The sequence below is a fragment of the Pogona vitticeps genome, chromosome W (genome assembly GCF_051106095.1).
Source record: "Pogona vitticeps strain Pit_001003342236 chromosome W, PviZW2.1, whole genome shotgun sequence".
In the NCBI taxonomy this organism is placed as follows: Eukaryota; Metazoa; Chordata; class Lepidosauria; order Squamata; family Agamidae; genus Pogona; species Pogona vitticeps.
Window position 1 is genome coordinate 2,237,894 of NC_135798.1, and position 26,363 is coordinate 2,264,256.

The following is a 26,363-nucleotide window of genomic DNA, read 5'->3' on the forward strand; positions in this document are numbered from 1 at the left end:
TCTTCAGGTAGCCGTCTCTGGTTGCGAGGACACACGAGTGATCATCCTTGACAATGTCAATGTTGTTTCATGGTGCCAAAGACAAAAGGCGTGGGTTGACTGCTTGTTGACCTTGGAGGGTCAACAAGAGTGAAGAATTTTCATGCAGTCATCCATCCTTCTGCTGCTTTGTCAGGGAGACTATTAGGCGGAAATAGACTTGAGGAATGTGTGTTTTCACATCGCCGAAGTGTTTCAACATGGTAGGTTTCCAAGGTTTGTGATAAAATAGCATGTTTTAATTCAATAGACCATTTAGTCTGCCTACAGCGCCATGAAGTGTTTAGCACCAGAAGAGCTGTTCTTAAAGACTTGTGAAACTTCTCTCTCTGGAAGGAGGCATGCCGGTCAAATTTTTGTCTCGGAGACCACTCCACAGACTGTTCTGGCTCTGAAAATAACAGAGAGCCAAAGTCTCAGGATGTAGAAAATAGAATCAAGATCTTTATTTTGTTTTCTTTGAGTAGGTAGTTAAAAAGCTTTGGCTCAATGCATTTCGGCAAAGCCTTCTTCAGGAGCTAAGCATACAGTGGTGCCCCGCTTAATGATTACCCCGCTTCACGACGAATCTGCTTCACGATGATGTTTTTGCTATTGCTATTGCTATCGCAAAACAATGTTTTAATGGGCAAAATCAGCATTAGGACGATCAAAACAGCTGATCGTCGGGTTTTCAAAATGGCCACTGGCTGTTCAAAATGGCTCCCCGCTGTGTTCAGGACGGATTTTTCGCTGCACAGGCATTGGAAAATGGCCGTCCTATGGAGGATCTTCGCTGGACGCTGAGGTATTTCGCCCATTGGTATGCATTGAACCGGTTTTCAATGCATTTCAATGGGCTTTTTTATTTCGCTTGATGAGGATTTCGCTCTACAGCAATTTCACTGGAACGGATTATCTTCGTCAAGTGAGGTACCAGTGTAATTGAAAACCACAGGTTAGATATCGAATCATTCACATACTCTTGAAAAAAATATACATGCCTGTTTTGGGACCATCTTCCCCCCAGTCTATCACGCCATCTTCTTTTCACTGGGGGAACTGAGAAGGATGGCCTTTAGATATGCAGACATACACAGTGGAAGGGGAGGAGTGTTTTAATAACCCTTTAAAAATCTAAAATGTTTGCCATTCGCAGATGACCACTCAACAACAGTTATGTATAAGTAATCTGTCCTACCAACAGGAGTCTCTTAAGGAGATGTGTCATATTCTGGGGAAATAGAGCATGTCTGGGTTCCCATGGCTGGCTCCAGTATCGGAAACATAAGACTATTTCTAATCTTCCCAGAGGAAGAAACTAAAATTCTCAGGTTGAGCAGATGTTATACAGCAAATTTGGTTTCGTGTGTCTGATTGCACTGACCCACAACTAACATCAACCAAAGTTTCTGAAAGAAACAAAATAGTTGAATAGGTCCTATGAGAACATTAGGTTCCTCTGTGGATTTACCTCTCACATTCAACGTACACATACGTTCCTGGACAAATTCACAACCGTCTTCTCCCTGACTCCCAAACACGGGGTCAAGATAGAATGTCCTGGACCATTAAGGACTGCCACTGATCAAAGCAATTGAAATTGTGCTAGAAGTATTATGTTAACAGCAAATTGTTCATCGTTTGATCTATATGAACATTTGTGAATGGGAAATCCACATCTAAAGAGAAGAATTGCAAGAGAGCCACTCAATCTGGCCTGCCGCACTTACGTGATAATATTTTTTCAACAGCTATCTGTAAAGTGTGCTCAATTTTTCATTAGCGCAAACCTTTAGAAGGTTTTGCATTATTTAAATTTTACCCTCAACCTGTCACATAATATTTTCTGCCCATTTTCTGCCCTAGTTAAAGGCATCGTCATGAAGAGTGTGTTCATCTGCTCTACTGGTGAGGGAGGTAAAGGAGGGCTTGGAGAATGCAGAGAAATTCAATGAATTCTTTGCATCTGTCTTCACGACAAAAGACCTTGGGCAGATTCTGCTGCCCGAATGGCCCCTCCTGACTAATGAATTAAATCAGTTACAGGTTAAAAGAGAGGATGCTTTAGACCTAATCGATAAATTGAAGATCAATAAGTCTCCAGGCCCAGATGGCATCCCCCAAGGATTAAGGAACTGAGGAATGAAGTTGCTGAACTCTTAATCAAAATAGACAATTTATCCCTTAAAACGGCCTCAGTGCCAGATGATTGGAGGATAGCACATGTCACGCCAATTTTTAAAAAGGGAAAGAAGGGGGACCCGGAAAACTACAGGTCGGTTAACCTAATGTCTGTTCCAGGGAAGGTGGTGGAAAGCCCCATCCAAAATAAAATCTTAAAACACATTAAAAAAATAATAATAACAAACCTTGCTGAGGGAAAACCAGCATGGCTTCTGTAAGGATAAGTCTTGCCTCACAAACCTTTTAGAATTCTTTGGAAAGGTCAACAGGCTCGTGGAAGCGGGCGAACCAGTGGCTATGATCTATCTGGATTTTCAGAAGGTGTTTGACACCGTCGCTCACCAAAGGCTGCTGAGAAAACTCCACAGATGGGGGATAAGACGGCAGGTTCTCTTATGGACTGAAAATTGGTTGAGATCCAGGAAACAGTAGGTGTCAATGGGCAATTTTCACAATGGAGAAAGGTGAAAAGCGGTGGGCCCCAGGGATTTCTGTCCTGGGACCGGTGCTTTCCAACTCATTCATAAAATGATTAAAACTAAAACAACTAAAATGATTACTGGGCTGGGGCACCTCCCTTATGAGGAAAGGCTACAGGGTTTGGGGCTCTTTAGTCTAGAGAAAAGGTGCCTGAGAGGGGACATAATTGAGACCTACAAAATTATGCAGGGGATGGATAAAGTGGATAGAGGGAAGCTCTTTCCCATCTTAGGCAATACTAGAACCAGGGGACATCCACTCCAATTGAATGTTGGGAGAGTGAGAACAGACCAAAGAAAAGATTTCTTTACCCAGCAGGTTGTTAGCCTATGGAACTCCTTGCCACAGGATGTGGTGATCTCATCTGACTTAGATGCTTTTAAAAGGGGATTGGACAGATTTCTGGAGGAAAAGTCCATCGCAATTTACAAGCCATGATGGGGAAGAACAATCTCCAGACTTAGAAGGAAGGTACCTCAAAAAGTACCAAAAAGATGCAGGGGAGGGGTATCAGGAGACAGCTATCTAGTTGTCTTGTGTGTTACCAGAGGCCTCTGGTGGGGCCAGTGTGAGATACAGGATGCTGGACTAGATGGACCCTTGGCCTGATCCAGCAGGGCTCTTCTTATGTTCTTATGTACTAATATGAGGAAATTGTGGCATACCACAAATAGACATAAACATATAAAGTCAGTCCTATAAATCTTTGCTCAACTCTTTGGAATTTAGTCAGTGTCACTAGTAGCAAGTACAGCATTAAGAATCTTCTTGTACAGGTTAATTCACTGTTGTGCAGCCAGGTATACTTAAATATTGACTACAATCCTGTTGCTTAGCATGCTGAATCACAACTACAGTAGGCCCATCGAATCAGGAGGGATTTGGTGAGATCCTGTGATTCACCAGTCTTACTCTAGTTGAAACTTGCTACACTAAGCAACAGGATCCCAGCCATTGTCTGTGAATTTTGGCAGGGCTTTTATCAGGTCAAATGAAATGCCCATCCTCTCCCACTGCCTCTAAAATGAATTTAAAATGTGGATGTGTGTGTGTGTGTGTGTGTCAAGTTGGAACCGACTTATAAGAACCCAAATAGGGCTTCAAAGTGAGCTGAAGATGAAGCAGGGTTGTTTTCAATAGATCCAGAATGTAAAGACTGAAAGTCAATGATTCAAACTGCAAAGAAAGGAGATATCATCTTTATTAGGAAGAACATATTTGACATGTTTGATATTGGAATGGTCTGCCTTGGTAGGTGTTGGGCTCACCTGCATTTCAGGTTTGCAAATGGCAGCTAGATAACCCCCTATCAGGGATGTTTTAGCTGTGGAGTACAGTGGTGCCTCGCTTAACGATTTCCTCTTTAAACGACAAAACCGCTTGAGGATGAAGTTTTTGCAATCGCAAAACGATGTTCTTATGGGGAAAATTTGCTTAATGATGATCGGTTCCTTGCTTTGGGAACCGATTTTTTGCTAAACGATGATTCTGAAACAGCTGATCGGCAGTTCTAAAATGGCCGCCCGCTGTGCAAAATGGCTCCCCACTGTGTTTCCAGGATGGATTCCCCGCTTTACAGGCACCGAAAATGGCCGCCCCTATGGAGGATCTTTGCTGGACAGTGAGTTTTCAGCCCATTGGAACGCATTGAACCGGTTTCAATGCACCTCAATGAGCTTTTTCATTTCGCTTGACAAGGATTTCACTTAACAGCGATTTCAACGGAATGAATTATCCTCTTCAAGCAAGGCACCACTGTACCTTCTTTGGAAGGCAATTGGATTTAGTGATCCTTGGGAAGCCTTCCATGTATGAAATTCTCAGAGTTTTTGAGACTCTGTATTTGAATTCTCCAGACATCTGGTGTCGGAATGGCTAGGGAAAGAAAAAATGGAATGGGAGATTTTGCAGGATCCCCAGGACCTCTTACTCTGAGCCTTTTCCCCATGGAATCTTCAGAGCCCAGGGCTTACCTTTCAAGGTGGGGCGAGCCCTTCGAAAGAGACCTGGACTTGAACATAACCCAACCTAGGTTCCAGAGTAGAGGTTGCTTTTTTTGCCACCATAATCCCAGAAATCAGAAGGTCAAAAAGCCTTCCCAGTGGTCACGGTCGTTCCTATGCTAGGCACAAGACTGAGTTAACCTGAGTTTCTCTTAAAAGCATTTCCAGACCAGGGGGGGCTGCTAGAAGTTTTATTATAAAAAGGAATAGTTTAAAAAGGAAGGTTAAAAACAAAATGGAACCTGGCAATCAGCCAGAAGTAGAATGGTGGCAGAATTAAGAAAAACAGTTACCAAAAGCAAAAAACAACAACACAAAAACAAAACAAACTTCTGAAAAAAACGAACAAGGTTAATGTAAAACGAAAAACAAACGTTAGGTCTTGGGCAGAAGGATAACAGACAATACACATAGGTAAATTTCAGCACACCAGAAAACAAGACATCACTCTTCTGCAATGGAGACGGAGATGCTCTGTTTCTCTTTCCTCCATCTCAAGATGGCTTTGCTGCTTCTTTAGTTCTCCCAAATCCGTTCTGATGGTGAGCATAGTTAGCACGACTGCCCTTTTCTTATAAAGATCTTTTGTCTCTGTCTCTCTCTGAGGTGGTCCCCCTCTCTTTGTCTCCTGAGAGTCATCTTAGTGTTTTTCTAAAGCTTTTCATTCTGTACTTATAGGCCTTCGGGATGTCAATTCTAGAGGCACCATTTTGCGATTGGTGTATGCCGTCATACACCAATTGGACTTTGGCATACACCAAAATCCAGGTCTATAGAGCCTGTGTCCTGAGCACACTCCTATACTGCAGCGAATCCTGGACCCTTCATGCACGGCAGGAGAGGAAGCTGAACATGTTCCATATGCGTTGCCTCCGACGGATTTTTGGTATCACCTGGCAGGACAAAGTTCCAAATAGAGAAGTCCTAGATCGAGCTGGAATTTTCAGCATCTATACATTACTGAAACAACAACGTCTATGTTGGCTTGGGCATGTTGTGAGAATGGATGATGGTCGGATTCCAGCAGGCCGAGGCAAAGAGGCAGTCCCGAAACCAGAAAAATCAGGGAGCTGGACAGGGGACAAGATATATACTTGTCCTCAGTGTGGAAGGGATTGTCACTCTCGAATTGTCCTTCTCAGCCACACTGGACACTGTTCCAAGTCATCCATACAGAGCACGATACCATAGTCTCTCTAGACTGAAGGATGCCTACACAATTTTGCGATACCTTCCTTGAATTATTCAGGTGTCAAATGTTTCCCCATTATAACCTGCTTATCATTTCCAATGGTCCTCCTGGCCATTTGGCATGTCCCAGTTCACATATCACAGGGTCTTATTTCCCAGACAGCCTGCCTGTACTCCCTTCGGCAGGTAATTTTTTTTCCTGATTTCTTTTCCCATGGGAACTAAGCTAACAAAGACACAACATTTGTACAAAGAATCAAAATCACATCAAGGTTCATTCACTCATTTCTCCACAGGAGTATTCTCATTCACAAGGCCTTGGATTGTAATCAGATAGTAACCAGGCTTCAGAATATATGTACAGTAGTTTTGTTACAGCTACATACATTGTTATATATATATATATGCAAAGTGTTCATTTCCTGCTCCTTGCTTCTGACTCTGGAATACATAGGGTGCTTACTCAGAGTTAGAAAGGCAACTCATTGTAGAAGTAAAAAAAAAAAGGCTGTGTGGTACATAATACAAAGATAAGGGCACTAAAAAATTAAAGAAATAGTTTTAGTTCAATTCTAAACCAATCTTCATCAGGCTGTACAACAATATATTGTGAATATTGCAGAATATTCCAGAGCTGGAGTCCCAGAGGCAGTTCGTGTCATTCTTTCAACTCCTGCGACGTTGCTGGAACCAGTTGTATTGGCTCTTGCCTTTCCATTGGACTATTTCAGTAACGTGGAGAGGGGGGATTTGCTACTTGGATAACAGACTCTCCTCCATATTATTTCACCAAGGCTTCGTGGTCTGGAGAGGACACTCCAGCTTCGCCTACAGCGTCAAAACACTAGACGCTGTTCCAAGTCCTCCATACAGAGCATGCTACCATATTCTCTTGAGACTGAAGGATGCTTATGATGATTACAGAATATATATATATCATAGGCATCCTCCTAAAACAAAGGGCTGCAATTGATCTGCATTTACTTCCCCAAATGCCTTATTTTGAAACTCAAACGTTTTTATTTGATGGGAGTGTGGGGAAAGGTAATACAGAAATGGTGGCAAACCGCCATCAGAGAACTGGGAATAAAATGGGCCAAATACTCACCGTTCAGCGAAGCTTCGTAATGGCCGGCAGCCATTTTTGCGCCCTCGCCTCGCTTAACGAGGGCGCGAAAACGCTGCGCGTGGCCATTTTTGGCCATTTCCGGGCTGATCGTCGGGCTTCGTTTTGCGAAGATCAGTAAGCGAAACGCTTACCAGTCTTTGCAAAGCGAATTTAGCCCTATTTAAAAAACGTTAAGCGATCGCATTAGCGATCCGAAAAACGGATCGCTATGCGATTTCGTCGTTATGCGATGCACTCATTAAGCGAGGCACCACTGTATTAGCTGGAAGGACATGTTATCTTCAGTTGACTTTTACCTGTTTTCTTATAAAGCACAAATTATAGCTAGAGATGGGGACCATCTTGGTTCGTGGGTCATCAAACGTGATGACCCACAATCCATGAATGACCCCACCCCTGTGGCATGACGAAGCACGAATCTTAAAAAAAGAAGAAGCCACGGCCTCCACAGTCTGCCCCCAACCCTCTTCCCACTGCCACTTACCTTCCCAGGTGCCTCCTCCTGCTCCGTGGCGACTTCCACGGAAACAGAAGCTAGACTGCTGGAACCGCGGTTTCAGTTCCAGCAGCCTAGCTTTCGCAAGGAGGAGCGGGGAGGGCTTCCCTTCCAGCAAGACTGAGGCGATCCCCCCCCCGCCACTGTCGTTCCACAAACAGCAGGGGTGGGGGGTTGCTTCAGTCAGGCTCCCCTCATCCTTCTGTGCCCCAGCGGGCATAGAAAGACAAATGAAATGGGACCCAAGCAATTCCCCACCCTTTGGTCATGTTTACCCTGTCTATGCTGCAGGTGCATAAAAAGACAGGGGGAAACTGAGCAAAGCAATACCCCCTGTCTTTGTAAACAGGGGGGTGGGATTCCCTTTGGGCAGGCATTAGAAAGTTACCCAAAGGAAAAACCCTTCTCTGTTTATGCCGCTGAGGAACAGTTGATCTCTGGGGGCATAAGCAGATAGGGATAGACGAAGGGACTAATATAAAAGGGTCATATTCGTTGCTTTGTGAGTTTCTGGACCTCAAGGGTACGAAGCAACAAACATCTGATGAATCAGGGTTATTCACTGAATATTCCAATTCGTTCTGGTATTCGTCCCCATGTCTAGTTATTATAACACAACTGAGGCAGGCACAGAAACCCACAAGATTCCTGCCCCTATTGTAATACACTTTGATTAAAATGTTATAAAGTGGTTGACCTGGGCTCCACTTAGGACGACAGCTTCTGTTTATGTCCCGTAGAACTGAAATTCCATAGTTACAAACTGAATTCTAATATTTGTTTCTCCAGCTGAAGTGAATTTAATTTTGTAGCCTTTAGAAAGTTCATTTTAAAAGAACTTCATGTTTTTATGCAATGAATGGTATCTAGTTATCAGTATGCTTATCTTGGCCATTTAGTGTACCTACATTTCTTTAAGGGTTGTTGTTGTTTATTCATTTAGTTGTGTCCGACTCTTTGTGACCCCATGGACCAGAGCACACCCTCCTGTCTTCCACTACCTCCCGGAATTGGGTCAAATTCATGTTGGTCGCTTTGATGACACTGTCCAACCATCTTTTCCTTTGTTGTCCCCTTCTCCTCCTGCCTTCATACTTTCCCAACATCAGGATCTTTTCCAGGGAGTCTTCTCTTCTCATGAGATGGCCAAAGTATTGGAGCCTCAGCTTCAGGATCTGTCCTTCCAGTGAGCACACAGTTATTTAACTTATAATATAAATTATAAATTTATATAAGTGGTTCCAGTGAACACTCAGGTATTTAATTTATAATATAATTTAAGGGTAATTACAGTACAGTATATGCAAAAAGCAAAAAAGATCATTTAAACAGAACAATCAACTAAGGACATTTTTGATAATTTAATTAAAAATAAAAAAGTTCTAGTTTTTTAAAAAAGCACAAGCACTGAAAGGGATTTGCAGCTGGCATTTCCTTCTTAATATTCAGATCTGCAATATATCATAGAATCACAATGGAACAGGAAGGGGCCTATAAGGTCATCTAGTCCAACCCCCTGCTCAGTGCAGGAATCCAAATCAAAGCAGAGCTGATTGCCCAGTTTTCTCTTGAAAGCCTGTAGGAATCTCCTATCATTCTGGCATTCACACTCTTAAGAAGTACAAAATATTTGTGATCAGGCTTTTCTTTCACATGCCTCTTCCTATGGGCCCTCATAAAATTCGTCATGGTGAGCTGGGCTATTTCTGAATGTAGGTCATAAAATGTTTATTTTACTTCTTCATCTTTTATTATTTGTTGCTGATTTTAGTCAGCCGCCCAGATTAGTGCATTGTACTCATGGGGTGGTATATACATGAAATAAATAAACGATCAATCTTCATTGCATCCTCAAGAGGCTCTTTTGGGGGCTGTCAGTGTCCAGTCAGGCTGACTTATTGAGGACTTCTGAAGGTGTGCATGTAGAGATACGTTCTCGGGTGGTATTACGGGCCCTGCTGAAGCTGTTATGTTCCATCTTGGACTGAAACGGGAGGCAGAATTCTCGGAAACACCTCTTGAAATTTTCATCCAGGAAAGCATAGAGTATTGGATTGAGGCTGCTGTTGGTGTACCCCAAGGCAATGCAGAAATGAAGGCTGGCCACCACATAGGGATTCTTCTTGTCAATGCCCACCAGGGTCCAAACAATGACAAAAATATGGATGGGTGTCCAACAGATGATGAAAGCGGCCACCACCACCAGCACCATGTGTGTGATACGGCGCAGGTTGCGGTCTTTCTCCTTGGAGCCCGAGAGGAGGCGGACACTCTTCAGGCGGAGAATCATCAGCCCATAGCAGATGGTGATGACCAAGATGGGGATCAAGAAGGCAAAGATGAAAACACAGATCTTGGTCACTGTATCCCAGTAAATCTGAGGTTCTGGAAACTGGAGGAGACACATCACCATGTCATCTGAATGGAAAACAGAGGAAGTGTGTCAGGAGAGAAAAAATGGAGAGAGAGAGAGAGAGAGAGAGCTAAATTGTCAAGAAAATAGCAATTCTCTTGAGGAGGGGTTATAAATCAATAGCAGAGCATGTGCTTCACATATAAAATGCCCATGGTAAAGCAGTGGAATCTTTGGGAAAATCTAATTAGTTTTATTTTGTTTCGACATCTTTCTATGTCACGTTCTTTCTGTCCCAAACATGCAGTCGGTAGAAGCTTGAATCCTCTTTACATTGTGATGACATTCATAGCCCATAGGTTGTTAAATGCATTGAGGTTTTGAGGATGTATTTGAGGAGCAAGGCTGCAGACAACAAAAGGAGATGGAATAGCTCAGGGTTACCTCATGTGAAATCTAGTACCTCATGGCAACAATATTTTGGTCTGTAGCCTGCCTCTTTCATTACATCCAGGATTCCATGATGAAAAAGGATAGTCATCGTGAAAGTTTGCACATTCTTTCAAACCCCCTTTTTTCAACTCAGTAAAAGTATCAACCCTGTCTGGATTTTGAAAGCTGAAGAAAACAGAGATTGTGATCCTAGATAAACACAAACATCTTTACACAGCTGAAAGTCCATTGGTCAGAGATCTGAAAGTGAGACACCAGAAACTCTGAGTATAAGTGACAGATCTGTCACTTCTGATTCCTGCCTCCATGTATATACTGTAGAGTATATAAAAATAGAAGCAGAATGTAATACATTGAAAGGATCTGTCTATTGATCAATTCTTTCAACGTATGGCATCCTGCTTCCATTTTAACAAACAAACCAAACAGCATGCTTTAAGACATACATTAATTAACATTCTTATATAAAAGTATGTGAGTTAACATTCTTATTTAAAAAATCAAATCAAAATATATTCTTCACTCCTCCAATTTTTGGATGTAATTGTTTAACAATAAAATGGAAGGGGCAGCATCCAGAATCTAATGGGTCAATGCAGCTGGGAAGTGTTGGAATCAGGCAAGTTTTCCCTGAGTTACTGGCAGCCTGAGTGGGTTTTTAAAATAGATTGTTGTACTTCACTGCTTTGGATGTGTTTTGGTGTTGCTTTGGTTTACCATTTTTTTAGTGTTGTATCTGATCCTTTTTAGTATTTGTATATACTTGCTATTGTTAGCTTTAAAGACTGCTTTTTAATGATGTGAGCCACTTTGGGTCCTTTTTAAGGAGAAAGGCAGAATAATTTTTTTTAAAAAAATAAATATAATAAATAAAAATTTCCAAACCATACATACTTACCGTGAGATCTGGTGACTGCCATGATCATGATTGGCACTCCAATGGCAGAGGAAAGAAGCCAGATGCAAATGTTGATTAGTTTTGCTTTTGCCGGAGTTCGGAAATCTAGGGCTTTAACTGGATGGCAGACAGCTATGTACCGATCCACACTCATCATGGTGAGCGTAAAGATGCTCGTGAACATGTTGTAGTAGTCGATGGAGAGAACAGCCTTGCAGAGGAGCTCCCCAAAAGGCCAGGTCTCCATCAGATACTTTGCACTCTGGAAAGGCAATGTACTGGTGGCCAAAGCATCAGCCAGGGCCAGGTTAAAGATGTAGATATTGGTAGCTGTTTTCATTTTGGTGTATCTGGAAGGATGAGAAAAAGAGAGAGGAATGTGAAAGGCAGCTTGAACTGTACAGGAAAAAGACACAGATGGAAAGAGATGTAATGCAATGGCATCCTTCAGTCTCAAGAGACTAGGGTCACGTGCTCTGAATGGAGGACGTGGAACAGCCTCTAGTGTGGCTGAGGAGGCCAATTCGAGAGTGACAATCCCTTCCACACTGAAGACAAATACAATCTGTCCCCTGTCCAGCTCCTTGATTTTGCTGCTTCCGGGACTGCCTCTCTGCCTCGGCCTGCTGGACAAGAGTCTCTTCAAATTGGGAGAGGCCATGATGCACCGCCTGCCTCCAGGCTGAATCCTCAGAGGTCAACATTTCCCATCTGTTGAGGTTCATTCCTAAGGCCTTCAGATCCGGCTTGCAGATCTCCTTGTATCGCAGCTGTGGTCTCCCTCTGGGGCAGTTTCCTTGCACTAATCTTAATGAAGTGCTTAATGAAGTGCTCAATCTTAATGAAGTGCTTTGAGCAGTTAGTTCGGAAATATATTATCTCCTGCCTTCCTGATTCCTTTGATGGGCTTCAGTTTGCTTATAAAGAAAATAGATCAACCGAGGATGCGATCAATACTGTGCTTTATATGGCTTTATCCCACTTGGAAACACAAGGGAATTATGTAAGAATGCTGTTTGCGGACTTTAGCTCTGCTTTTAATACCATTATACCCCACAGATTAATAGTCAAACTGAAAGATCTAGATTTTCCAGATTCTATCTGTCTGTGGATTTTGGATTTTTAAACAAATCGTCCACAAAGGGTTAAACTGAATGATTACATCTCTACTGACAAGATACTCAGCACTGGCACTCCACAAGGCTGTGTCCTTAGTCCACTACTGTTCTCCATTTATTCATCGGATTGCACCAATAACCATCCCAGTAATAGGATTATCAAATTTGCAGACGATACTACACTAGTAGGACTTATCTCTGGGGATGATGAGTCTGCGTATCGGGATGAGGTATTACAGTTATCCCGCAGGTGCAGAAAAAACAATCTTCTATTTAACATCCTAAAAACCAAGGAATTTATAGTGGACTATAGGAAAAAAAGAGCAGACATTCAGCCACTGTATATAGATGGAGTTTGTGTGGAACAGGTGGTTGAATGTAAGTTTCTTGGGACCATCATAACAAATGACCTGACTTGGAGTGCAAACACCGCTGTGTTAATCAGGAAGGCGCAACAACGGTTGTATTTTCTAAGGATTCTTAGAAAACAACAATTGACTGAGAGTTTGTTAACCACCTTCTATCGGAGTTCGATTGAGAGCATATTATCCTACTGTCTCTGTGTATGGTTCACGAGCTGCACAGTGGCAGAGAAAAAGGCAATTCAAAGGGTGATTAAGACGGCCCAAAACATCATTGGCTGTTCACTCCCCTCTTTGGAAGAATTGTATAAGAACAGATGTAAGAGGAAGATATCTAACATACTGAAAGACTCCTCTCATCCGGGACATCAGCTCTTTAAATTATTACCATCGGGAAGGAGATTCAGGGTATTGAAAGCAAGGACAAGCAGATTCAAGAACAGCTTTTACCCAAGTGCAGTATTGAGTTTAAATGCGGGGTCATAAGTTTTTGGTGGAATTTTAATTGCTGGGAGAAACAGGGTATCTATATTTGTATGGTGAGTGTTGTGTATATTTTTAACTTTTTTTTTGGTAGTGGTGTTGTCCAGTTTTACCTTGGGGAAGAGCACCTCATTTCGTTGCACCCACTTGTGTGTGCAATGACAAATAAATTTCTTATGTCTTATGTCTTAATTCTCCATACAGAAAATCTTTTGGAATCCGACCGTCAGACATTCTCACGACATGCCCGAGCCAACACAGTCATTGCTGTTTCATTAATGTACACATGCTAAAATTTCCAGCTCATTCTAGGACTACTCTATGCTTCCTCAGTATCCAGAAAGGATATTCTGGCTTGAGAGATCAAAAATCCAGATTCTAACAATTTTCTGAGCTTTAATACGCCACCCTTGTTCTGTTGGTATGTTAGGTGTCATCACATTGGAACTAACTAACAGGTAAATTAGAAATTTAAAGAGCAGTTTTGACAGTTCCACTCTCCAGTGGGGATTCCAACCCAGAACGCCTGCACCTTAGTCCATAATTGTATTCACTACACCACATCAAAAATCTTTTAAAAAACCCTTTAAAAACCCCACTTTCTCAGACAAACTGTCCATGAAAGCTCACATTAAAATATAGCAGTTAGTCTTTAAGGTACCACAACGTTTTGGACTCCTTTATTTTTTAATTTTTTCTTTTCTTTTTGCCTGATATGACAGCAGAGACTAACTTGGCTACATCTTGGAAATGTTACTTTTTTTGTACTGTAACTGCCAAACTACCATCCAGGATCGTCACATTTCAAAGTTCATTGACAGGCCTTCAAGCTAAGAATGTAAGAAGAGTGGAAATAACATTTATGGCTGCTAAACTATGATCATTGCTATTCGAGGCTGATTATGGCCCTCTCTTATCTTTGCCTCTTTGACTCAGAACCATATTTTAAAACAAAGGACCTGCAACATAAAGCTATAGATTTTTCTGCTTGCCAACTTAGATTAATCACTTCAGTTGCAGTGATGGGTAAACTAAGTAAGATGTATGGGATGTGACATTTGCCCCTCTGCCATATGATGGAAGTCAATCTATATATTAATCAAACAGGGGAATGGAAGCTGGAAGAGAATGTGCTGAAAAAGTTAATTTTGGGGCTACAGCCAGAATCAACAGCCAGTATAGTCAACACTGTACCTGTGGATTCTGGGAGTTTAGGTTTGACCACACAGAAGAATGTCCTTGGTTGCTCTCAACCTCTCTCTAATGCATCCTGGCATTTAAATTGCTGTTTCCATACAATTTTAATTATCCTCAGAAGGTGCATTTCAAGTGTCCCGGCAAGGACACTTGAAATACACCATTATCAGTTGCCTCTTTCATCAGTTTTCAAATCCTTTCTTTTCAGCTGTGTTCAGAGGTAACTTCTAACACTTCATACTTCCTCAAATCCTGCCCCCTCGTGTAACAGAGCAGACCTTGTTTGGAAAAGTCTTAGTGCACATGGAAGCGCTTGATCTGCATGGAATTCAGCCTTTGTACAGCACCTAAAAATAGTGAAACGTCTAGATGTCTTTGAATAAGTGTTCTAGCCCACCTCTGGGCAGAAAATTGGGTTACTTAAAGCTCCTGATGGAATCCTTCTCTCTTACTCATGTACTTTTATTCCCATTTCTGAGGAGGGAAAAAAATGAATCAAGTAGACGCATCTCCCCCTGTGAGCCTGACCAGGCATTCAGATCATCAAGGGAGGACTTTGCTTCAATCTCACCACCCTCACGGTGGCACTTGATGGGGACACAGGAGAGAGCGTTCTCTGTGGCCGCTCCCAGACTCTGGAACTCCCTCCCACAAGAAGCTAGGCTGGCCCCATCTTTGCTTTCCTTCCGCAAGCAGCCAAAGACCTTTCTCTTCAGGAAGGCTTTTCCTGAGTGATTGGCAGCAATTTTTTAGAATGGATTGTTGTGCTCTTTTAAATGGGCTTTTAGCATTGTTTTGTTTACCCTTTTTAATATAATACTTGTTCAATTCTTTTAAAATGTTTGTATAGTTACTGTTTTTAGCTTTTAAATATTGTCCTTTTAGTGAGGTAAGTTTACTTGGGTCCTTTCAAGGAGAAAGGCAGGGGGAAAAAATTTAAATGAATGAATGAATGAATGAATGAATGAATGAATGAATGAATGAATAAAAGAATAAATGAATCAATCAATCAATCAATCAATCAATCAATCAAGAATCAAAACAGTAGAAAAATCTACACACAAACAAAAAAAATCTTGTTACAATGCCAAAAGTCATTATTTCAAAGTAATATAACTAATAGCCTTAAGCAATTCCAAAATTGGCACACATCAGAAACATAGTTCCGAAATGCATTGTAGTTCCTTACTCGTGTGAGCAGAAAGCCATCAGACCCACACTGAACCATCCTTGTATCATCATTGAAGTCGACTAAACGTCCCTTCAATGGCGCCAAAGGACTGACCAAGGCAATCACAGCACATGGCTTAAAACACAGCCATGAGTGCGGAAGCGTCTACAGATATGCTAGTGTTATCTGACACTGTTGTTTCACTCTACAACGAGACACTGAAGTGCAAGATGACACAATCACATGGCTAAAACAAAGCTGTGAAAAAAGCAAGATGCATAGCTGGGAGTACATTTACAATGAAATGTTCTGATATCTACCAGAACATTTCTTTCTACGTACCGTACAGAATAAGGGTAATGGCCTTAGACTGGACTCTCAGATTTGACTATTCAGTCCTAGCTGAGGCTTTCAGGGGTCCAGACTTAAGCATGGAGACTTAATCTCTTCAACATACCAACTCCTGCAACGTCCGCTGGAACCATTTGTATTGGCTCTTGCCTTTCCATTGGACTATTTCTGCGACGTGGAGAGGGGGGATTTGTTGCTTGGGTAACAGCCTATCCTCCATATTATTTTACCCAGGCTTCGTGCTCTGGAGAGGACATCTCCAAATCCTCCATACAGAGCATGTTACCATAGTCTCTCAAGACTGAAGGATGCCTAAGGTTAAGGTTATAGTGAACAACCAAGAGAAGGTGCAACACAGAGCAATTAAAAATATTTTCAGAAAAGACTCTTCTTTAGGATATGGTTTAGAATCTAAATATAGTAATATGGATACATGTTCAGGTGAATAAATATTCAGTTTTTGAATGATTTTATCAATATTCATGAATTTCTTCATGACACAAGTGAAACTGCCTGATTTTTTTTCCCATTTCTAAATAAAACTTCAAGCTTGAGGTACTTGCTAAAACCCAAATACAACTGTATATACCAGTGTGGTGTAGTTGATAGAGTGCTAGGAGACCCGGATTCAATTCCTCTGCTCTGCCATGGAAACTCCTGGGAGAGGTGAGGGAATGGAACTGCCAAAATCACTCCTTAAATACCTCCCTTATCCTGAAAACCCTATTAGGGTTGATATAAGTCAGATCTGATCGTACATAACAACAATCACTCCAGTACCATATACTTTATTTTATTTATTTATTCAATTTTTACCCCACCCCTCTATACAATGTCTACTCATACAACAATATAGGTAAAGGTAAAGGTTCCCCTTGACAATTTTTGTCCAGTCATGTTCGACTCTAGGGGGCGCTGCTCATCCCCGTTTCCAAGCCATAGACCCAGCGTTTTTGTCCGAAGACAATCTTCCATGGTCACATGGCCAGTGCGACTTAGACACGGAACGCTGTTACTTTCCCACCAAGGTGGTCCCTATTCATCTATTTGCATTTGCATGCTTTCGAACCGCTAGGTTGGCGGAAGCTGGGACAAGCGACGGGCGCTCACTCCGTCGTGTGGATTCGATCTTACGACTGCTTGGTCTTCTGACCCTGCAGCACAGGCTTCTGCGGTTTAGCCCGCAGCGCCACCACATCCCTATACAACAATATACTGTACAACAAATCCAGAGAGGGGAAAATGGTAGCCAGAATCAAAATGTCTTCTTGGGCTCCATATGAGGGTGTTGGGTCTCTTTTAAGTGCTCTGTCATACAGTGAGGTTATGAATTCCTTTAACCTGGGGCTAGCAATAATGTTATAATAAAATAAATAAAATGTGTCCTTTCTTTCTAAAACGGTCAGACAGCAGAATCCCAGGATTCATCGATATTGTTGAGAAACGACGAGAGCTGAATCCAAAAACGAGCCTACCTCAAAACTACGCTTTCCTTTAAACTCATAACTGGAAGCTACATTTTAAATAACTGTGAAATCAATTTTTTCCTCAGTTTTATGTAAAGACAGGTAGCATGATTATAGTTGAGCACCCAGGCAAATAACTCCCTGTTACCATATTGTGGCATTAACACCATCCTCTCCAGATAAATTGAGACAAAAGGCAATTATTTGTTCAGAGGACTTCCGACCTGCTCCCTATCTGCTATCCTTGCCTCATTGTCTCTTGGCAAAAATTCCGTCTGACGTTACAGAACCAGTCGGTTATCTATTTAAAATACACGGTTCTTTTCTTTCTTTTTTCCCCCCTTTCTTTTTCCTTTTTTTGTCTTCTCTTTTAAATCTAATTTCCCATTGTAACATAATGATTATCTTTTGGTTATTTTCTGTCAGGTTTGCTTTCAGAAATTTCTCTGGTTACCATGGCAAGCTGATCTTCTGAAATTTCATGATTAGCAATAATTGTTTGAAGTTGTGCAGTTCTCTGGAAAGAAATTACAAGCTTTACATAACAAAGCCCACACCAATGACAACTCTGTCCTTTATTTTATTTTTATTTTTTTTGCTGGGAAAGAAGTGGCACAATAACCAGGAAGTCTGTGATTATGAATCATCCTTACAATCTGTTAAAATGTTTAGTAGTGTTCCTGGTGCGGTCAGAAGAAAAAAAAAGGTATGAGAGACTTTGAGAATGGAAGATGAGGAAAGCTGTAGTTGCCTATTATGATTCCAGTCCCCTCACCAGATACCACATCCGATAATTTCCCTGAGTTTCCCTATCTGACAGTGTGGCCTAGGACAAAATAAAGATTCTGTTGGTGCATTACACAACAGCTTCCCTTGCAAAGCTAACCAAGATGGCTTTGAGGGTAGCAATAAAGTTCCCACCGTTTGCTGTACTGAGGAACTTCAACATTGATGAGACCACGTTCTCCATGACAACAATGGGTGTGACAAAATGACATATGGCTCTATTTATGCTGCAGGGCACATTCCAAAACTCTCTCTCCCTTCCCCTTGTATGTTAAGCAAGGTGAGTGTCATCTGGATGCAGAAGAACTTGTTACAGTTTCATTGTCATCGAATAATCATAACTCATTAGAAGCTTATGCAGGGTGGGAGGATGATTAAGATGATCCACCCTAGGAGTCTGATGGATCTAAATGACTTCCTGATGGCTTTTGAGGAGGTTTTTGTCACATTGGCAGAAGTCCCAGTCAGCTTCTGGAACGGGGAAATGGAGCCAGGCAGTGAACTTGGGAGGTCCTAAACATCCTCGTACATGGAGTGGAGCTGTACCAATTTACTATGAACCATGGCAGAGGCAGTGTTGTGTACTACTACTCAGACATCGGTACAAATCTCTGCTTGGGGTAGTAGACTCACCCTTGAAACATTAGCAGGTTTGAGATGCTGGAGTTAGATTACTGACTGAACCTGGTAACACTAGCTATTGGTTCATTGCTGGCTTCAAGCTACTATGGTGCTTTGCAAGACGGCTTCTTCTATGGCTGTGCTTCACAAGACGTCCCCCCCCCCGAGATCGATGCCTCACAAGATGAAAAAAATTTCATTCATCTTGCAAGGTTCCCATAGGAATGCATTGCAATGCATTCCTATGGGAAACTGCTTTTCGCAAGACGATTTTTTTTCGCAAGACAGCGCTTCTCGTGGAATGAATTACGTTCATCTTGTGAGGCACCACTGTATCTCCTCTCTTTTAAAATCTTTGGTAGTAGAAACTCTAATAGGTACTCCTATGGATGAGAAGTTCCTTCTTGGTAGCTTCTTTCAAATTTTGGAACTACCTTCCATCGGTGCTCAGGCTGGTCCTCTGCCTACTGCCATTCCACTCGAAGGCAGCAGCCTTTATCTTTCAGGCAGAATTTTATTAAATATTTGTCTGCTAAGGAAGGTTTTTTTTTTTTTACTCTTGTCTTTCTTCAATATCCTTTAAAATTGTTTTTTTAGTGTTTTAATTCAATAGTTTTAATAGGCAATGGTCCAATAACTAATTCCAGACAGAGCAGCCCTGCTTAGTTAACAGGATGTACATGTTTTGACCTAACATTAATCAATTCAGGACTTCTTTTGCATGTTATAAATCCCATGATTAACAACAAATCTTCTGGAACTGAACAACAAATTAACAAAAAATCTCTTGGTACTGAATGCTCCTCTTAATAAACCATCCAGTGTGGTGGAGTGGTGACAGACTAGGGACAAAATCACCATGCAACCATTAAAACTCATTGGGGTTATGAAACTGATAAAACCATAAATACTGTATTTACTTTGAAAGTCCTGTTAGGGTTGCTATAAGCCAGTTCCAACTTGATGATACATATTAAGTTCAACAAGAACTTAATAAACCATGGGTCCAGTCAGAAACCCAAATCAAAGGTAGAACAAAATGCAGATTCATTTTCCCACAACAAGAGTTGACAAACAGCTGGTAGATCTGCCTAAAACAAATCGTACAGAACTTTGTTAAGAACTTAACAGAATGAGATAAACGGTAGGTTGGAGAAAATTGAGAATATATTAACCTTTTTGTGCTTCTGTCTTGATTATGAATCTTTCTTCTAAAAGACATTTTAGATAAAATGCTTCCAACCTGATATAAACACAATATGTTTATCTTCTTTGATCCAGAATGGTAAATCTACCTTACATGCTGGTTTCTCTACTTATGAAATGGATCTGTATCATCCAGTTGAAGAAACACATTCTACTTTTCCAACAAGTGCTGAAGAGTTGTAAGGATCAGCAGAATGTAATCGTCATGCCATTTTGACAGGGCAAAAAAACCACCATCACCATTGGCACACAGTAACAAAGTCTATTTCCTGGTCCAGACCCCTTCTCACAGAAACAAACAAAATAGTTCGGACAAAAGCCAGCAAAATATACACCTTTAACAGAAAAAATACAGAATAAATCTTTAAAAAAACCCATCGAAGAAGTAGCCAAACACCCATACAAGGAACTGAAGCAAAACGAGGAAAGAAACACAACTCATTCTTCCACAAAATCCAGAAAAGCAAGCAAGCAAATAGACATAAAAGTAAAAATCAAAGCCTCCCCCACAAAACCAAAACACTCAAATATGAATTATCTCTCTCCTCCCTACTAGGTGATACATTCACTGAGTCCTCACGAGGAGACTAACTGTAGTTCTTTCTATTTACTTGAATTTTGCAATCTTTTTCTTTCATTTTCTTTGTAACCAAATGAAAACGATATTTTTAAAAAATACGAGAAAGCAAAACTGAATTTTTTTGAATCGGTGATCTCACCGCATCTGGGTTAAACTGCAGCTGTTTCTGATTTGTTGTAGCTAAAGAGATAAGGGATCAGCAGCTGTATTTAAAGTCAGCTACAGCATCTGAGCTGCATGCAAGGGAACCCCGATTATGCTGTATTGTAATAACGAGCCAAAGTCTCTAGAACAGGTGTAACTTTGGCCAAGCTGGCCTGATAATAAGACCCCTTGAAGGAATTTAGACACTGAATTTAGGCACTTACAGGGGAAACAGCACGAAACACACCCTGGGCCTTGGTTTCTTGGGATGTACTGTGTTTGTCCCATTGACTGGCAGTCAGTATAAAGATTCTGTATCAGGTAGATGTGGCACAGATTCTGGGAGTCTGCATCTATAGACCCTCAGTTTTCCAGTTATAGACCTCTAGAATGCATGTCCTAGCCATCCCTGGTAGAGAAGAAATATAGGATCACAATACACTAGGACCCCAGTATCCACGGGATCGCTATCCACTGATTCACTTATCCATGGTATGAAAATATTAAAAATATTAAAATAAAAAACCCATATATATATATTTCCATGATATAACTACCAGAACTGGCCACTAGAGTGAGAAAGAGACCAAGCTATGTAAAGCCTTTGCTAGCACAAAAAGTGTTTGCTATTATCCACTTTTTTCAGAATCCATGGTGGTGGGGGGACTTGAAACCAATCCCCCATGGATATGGAGCTCTTAATATACTTATTATTCCAATGTATACTTACCATGTTGTAGTAGCGCATGCTATGTGCCCAGATAATGCTCTATAGTATGCTAGCATTCTCCTGAAAAATTTTGTGATCAGTGCAGGGAAAGATTGAAGGAGACTTGCCCTCCCCTGAAAAATACTGGTTCACAGCACAAAAGGCACAGCAGCTTAGCCAGGAGTGATGAGCAGAGCTACGTGTAAAAGCAGAACACGCAGAAGCAGACAGCTGTACATTCAGTTCTCACTCCTATCCCATTTATTCACTCTTCAACCCTGCTACTTATTGGGAATCCTGCTACTACTTCCCTCAGTTGTGGGGGAAGTTGGCTAGTGGCTGCTTGAGTCCTATTCATTTTTTAATTTTCTAGCTACTCATTTTTGTTGTTGTTTAGTCGTCTAGTCGTGTCCAACTCTTCGTGACCCCATGGACCAGAGCATGGCAGGCCCTCCTGTCCACTGCCTCCTGGAGAGTTGGATCAAAGTCATGTTGGTCACTTTGCTGACACTGTCCAACCATCTCATCCTCTGCCATCCCCCTTCTCCTCTTGCCTTCACTCTTTCCCAACATCAGGTTCTTTTCCAGGGAAGCTACTCATTTACTCACAAGCACAACACAGAAGTTTTCCATGTCCTTTGTTCAAACTAGCAATTTGAACTTAATTCATACATTCGTTCTTCACTTAATTAGGATGAGCTAGGTGAGAAATGTTGTGATTATTTTGTTCCTACAAGCATCATATGGCTACATTTCAAACCAATCAACTTCTGGCACTGTATTGACATTAAGAAAATGGGTTTGTGTAGCACAAAAAGGAAAGCCTGGAGCTGCAGTCTTAACTGGTTTGGGCTACAACACCATTCCCTGAAGTGATATCTCTCTCTCTCTCTCTCTCTCTCTCTCTCTCTCTCTCTCTCCATCCATCCATCCATCCATCCATCCATCCATCCATCCATCCATCCATCCATCCATCCATCCATCCATCCATCCACCGATCAGTTTTTGGAAGCAGTCCTCATATATTATGCAGAGAAAAGGCTAAATGCATGCACTGTATATTTTATTCCAAAAGAAGAATTTGGCATTTCCAAACACAGAATTTACATCGTTATGCAAAATTCTGTATAACTCTGATCTCACCAGAGCGAACACAAATAGGATTTGAATTTGATTGTGACTTTCTGAGTGTACTTCACAGTTCTTTGCCCACAAACGTAGATGTTTTACACTGAGACAACAAAAGTTCTGATCCCAACAGTATTCTTTATATGTTTTCTTTTTCATATAAATGTGTGATCGGCGATTCAAAGCCTCCAAGTGATGTGCATAACACAGGGTTCTGTACAAGTTGTATTTTCAAAATATCTGATAGAAACCAAAAGCAAATGCAGGCAGCTTTTGGTTGAGGAAAGACCTGAGGAAGACATTCGGAGCTTTAGGAGGAGCTTTTGATAGCCAACAGCTACCATAAGATCGCTGCAGGTGGTCCTGATCCCAGCAGTAGCTCTCCAGCCATATAGATATTTATTTATTTATTTATATGCCGCCCACACTACCCAAAGGTCTCTGGGCAGCTATATGTTATGGTATTTAAAAGTTATATGTTATGGTATATACTGAGGTTCCCAAAGGCTTCCCCAGGGCAAAAGGGGGGGGGGTCCTTAGGAACTTCAGAACGTACAAAAGGGAACACAGGAAGCATTAAATTATATTCACTTCTTTAAAAAAAACCCTCTGGTTTAGGAATGTGAGATATTAAGCTTCATGATTAAAAAACACAGGAAATGGCCCAATATTGCTGCAATGATATTGGGCTCATGTTGGCAGCAGGAAAAAGAATGTTAAACATTATATAGCAAAGGGCAGCCTGGATGTTGACAACACCAATGGCAGCTGTCAAGATGATCTACAGGATTGTGACACTACGCAAGGGAAAATCCCAGAAGCGGATGCCTTTTTTCATCAGTTCACCACTTCCCACCCAAATACAAAGCAATGGTCAGGGCTGTTTTTCAACAAGTGTGAACGGCAGTGAACAGAAGAGGTTAGCCTGTAGACCATCTTGACTGCTGCCATGGGTGTTGTCAGCACAATATATTGGTGCCCGCCGAGGCACCAATAATTATATTGAACAAAAGAAGTCCAACAGTTAATAAAGGAACAGATCATACTCATGCGTATGCTTTCATACTGAATTCTTGTCTATTTTGCACACTGACTCTCACTTGCCTGTATAAAAATATGTGTCTTCTATGAGTCACTCTTCCCTTTACGACTGTTATAGAAGATGGATTTAAACAGAATTCTTTTCATTCTTTGTGAACACAGAAATGAATATATCTAATTCTCATTATCCAGCTGGCCTCTCTCATAGAAACTACATCACTAAGAAGATAATTTTTTAAAAAACTCATATACAGCTACATGTAGTATCTACATAACAGACAGAACTGCAGAACCAGGAACCCATACATGCAATACTGTAACAATAATACTATAATAATGATAGTAGCAGTAGTAGCAACCATCTTCAACACCACCATTATTTTGCAATTCCAACTGCACACATTTTCAGGAGGCAGAAACATATTTGAACATTTTAATAGACTTATGCTATGTTCCCTTTCAAATACCAATGCACTGCTCAATTCACACACAAAGTTAAAAAAAATTACCTTACTCTCCAAAATTACCAGTCTTTTAAAAAACACAATGCTTCACGTCAGACACTTGCCTGCTCAGTGTATATTCTGTCTTTAACAAAAAAGATTTTTTTTGGAATTTTGTATCCAAACACTCTGATTATTGTGTTGCATATAATAATAAAGCTGACATGTGTGTGATCTTGTGTGTGTGTGTACACACACACACACACACACACACACAGAGTTTGTAAGAGTGCATTATAAGCACAAATTGATGCTCACAGTCCTTGTGGCATTCAGCAAGGGAGGCATGCATAGAATTCTCCTACATCTAGACAAGAAGGAAGCTGGATTTACACAATCAGTGTCCTTACCTGACAATCCCATACATTACCAGGATATTCCCCAACAGTCCCACTACGCAGACTACAGAATACAGGGCAGTGATTGCAATGGCTATGATGATTGAAGTGGTGTTCTTCATTGGAGATTGATTCATGGTGTTGGACAGCGTGAAAAAACTCAAACTGAAGTCTTGCAAGGTGCTGTTAGAGAAAAAATTGGGGAAGGTTTCAGCACCTGGGTGCGTGGACAGCTCCATCGTGTTAAGGAGCTTCTTGATTCCACCCCGAGGTCTGACAACCCCCACCCGATTAGGCTTCGAAGATGGTGCTGAGCAAAATTAAGTCTTTCTCTTTCTGTCACCAAATAAGCCCAAATAAAACTGAAAGGGGACAGGGAATTGTCTAGCTGGGTAAAGGCAGGAATTTTCAGTAGCAGCTGTATTTCCAGAGCTGCATCTGGCATTGATGCCAAACCTTCTGCATCCAGTGCTACAGAGACAACACTGCAGTCCCTTGGCTACTTGGTGCTGAGCATCTGAGCACAGGAAACTGAATTTCCAGGCTCCCCTACTGGTTGCGATGTCTTGTTTTTAAATGGGGTGGGGGAGGCTTTCTCACAGAACGTCAGAAACGGAGTAGAGGCTGCAGATTAAAGGTAGGGGATGAGTCAAACCCCTTAAGAAAATTTATTCTACATTTTCCTTCCAGCTGCTTTAGTTAATAGGTTCTTAAGGAGCTGTTGATTCTACCACACGAAACTCTCTCACTCCACGAGCAATGGAGACAATATATATGAGCAGTGGTAGAGGGAGCACAGAGGAAAGGTATCCATTCGATTAACTGCAGAAAATACAGTGGTGCCTCGCTAGATGATGATAATCCGTTCCACTGAAATCGCTGTTTAGCGAAACCATTGCTTAGCGAAAAGTATTTCCCTATTGGAATGCATTGAAACCTGTTTAATGCATTCCAATGTGGAAGAATCGTCATTGTCTAGCGAAGATCGGCCATAGGAAAGCTGCTTTGCGAACCGCCGATCAGCTGTTTAAATAGCTGTCCTGCGAAGCTTAGGTCCCAAAAACACCCGTTTTGCAAGCGCGGAGGGAGCTGTCAAAATTGTCGTCTAGCAAAAATCGGTTTGCGAAGCAGGGACCAAACATTGTCCAGTGAAATTCCCCCATAGGAATCACCGTTTTGCGAAGCGCTATAGCGATCACAAAAAGTCAATGTCTAGCGAAAAAACTGTCATATAGGTTAACTGTCTAGCGAGGCACCACTGTATAAGCAGTGTAGCAGCTGCTTTTTCTTCTTCTTTGGCATCTACCTTTCCACATGGCCTTCCTTTGAAACAACAGGTTTCTATGCAGCTGAGGAACAAGGGAACAACAACAGCAAAAACACACCCTTCATCTGTGAATTGGAGTGAAAATGTATTAAACCCACTGGATAGAGCCAACTGGAATCAAATTAAAGTAAAATAAATGAAATAGAAGCAGGCATTTCCTTCAGTTTGCCATCCTGGTCAGCTGATGCCTTGTTGGTGTGGTGGAGCTGGGGAACAGTAGTTATTCCCTGTGTCTTCATTGTTCAGTTGAAATTGAAGAGAGTTACCAGAATAGGTGATCCCTTCAATACAATGCTTCAACATAACACAACCACTTAAAATTTGTGCAGTCTGCTAGCTTTCATGAGAGTAAGTTTGCCAATTAAGATGCTCCTTGTCAAGAAGGTGATTCTTGTCCAAAGAAGAATCTATACATGGCTATCCTGTATGATGACCCACGGATCTGCAAATAGCCATCTTCTCAGCCAAAGAACCATGTGGAATGATTCAATCTGGACACTGGACTGGAAGATAATAAATATCTTCTTATTTGAACACATCTGTGCTTGCCCTGAATAGGCACCCTGGTTCTCAAAATGCTCTGTCTTGTGAATACCCAGACTGACCTGATTGGTAAAAGGAGAC

The 26,363-nt window shown here is 41.4% G+C and overlaps 2 protein-coding genes across 2 annotated transcripts in view; both read right to left on the bottom strand.

The window, feature by feature from the left end:
- Positions 1-26,363, bottom strand: part of LOC144584981 (uncharacterized) — a 464,602-nt gene that overhangs the window by 203,879 nt on the left and 234,360 nt on the right.
- LOC144584987 (delta-type opioid receptor) lies at positions 8,744-24,926 on the bottom strand. Its single transcript, XM_078382415.1, has 3 exons — positions 24,425-24,926; positions 11,209-11,558; positions 8,744-9,922 (listed from the first exon to the last, which is right to left on the bottom strand). Exons 1-3 carry the CDS (start codon positions 24,649-24,651, stop codon positions 9,390-9,392), a joined length of 1,110 nt encoding a protein of 369 aa, XP_078238541.1. The 5' UTR covers positions 24,652-24,926; the 3' UTR covers positions 8,744-9,389.

What these genes read in the sequence shown, in the direction of transcription:
- LOC144584987 (XM_078382415.1), bottom strand. Translation starts at nt 24,651, where the DNA reads ATGGAGCTGTCCACGCACCCAGGTGCTGAAACCTTCCCCAATTTTTTC. An exon ending in GTAATGTATGGGATTGTCAG is followed by an intron (nt 11,559 to 24,424) that starts GTAAGGACACTG and finishes TCATCCTTCCAG; the next exon opens with ATACACCAAAATGAAAACAG. An exon ending in GGCAGTCACCAGATCTCACG is followed by an intron (nt 9,923 to 11,208) that starts GTAAGTATGTAT and finishes TTTTCCATTCAG; the next exon opens with ATGACATGGTGATGTGTCTC.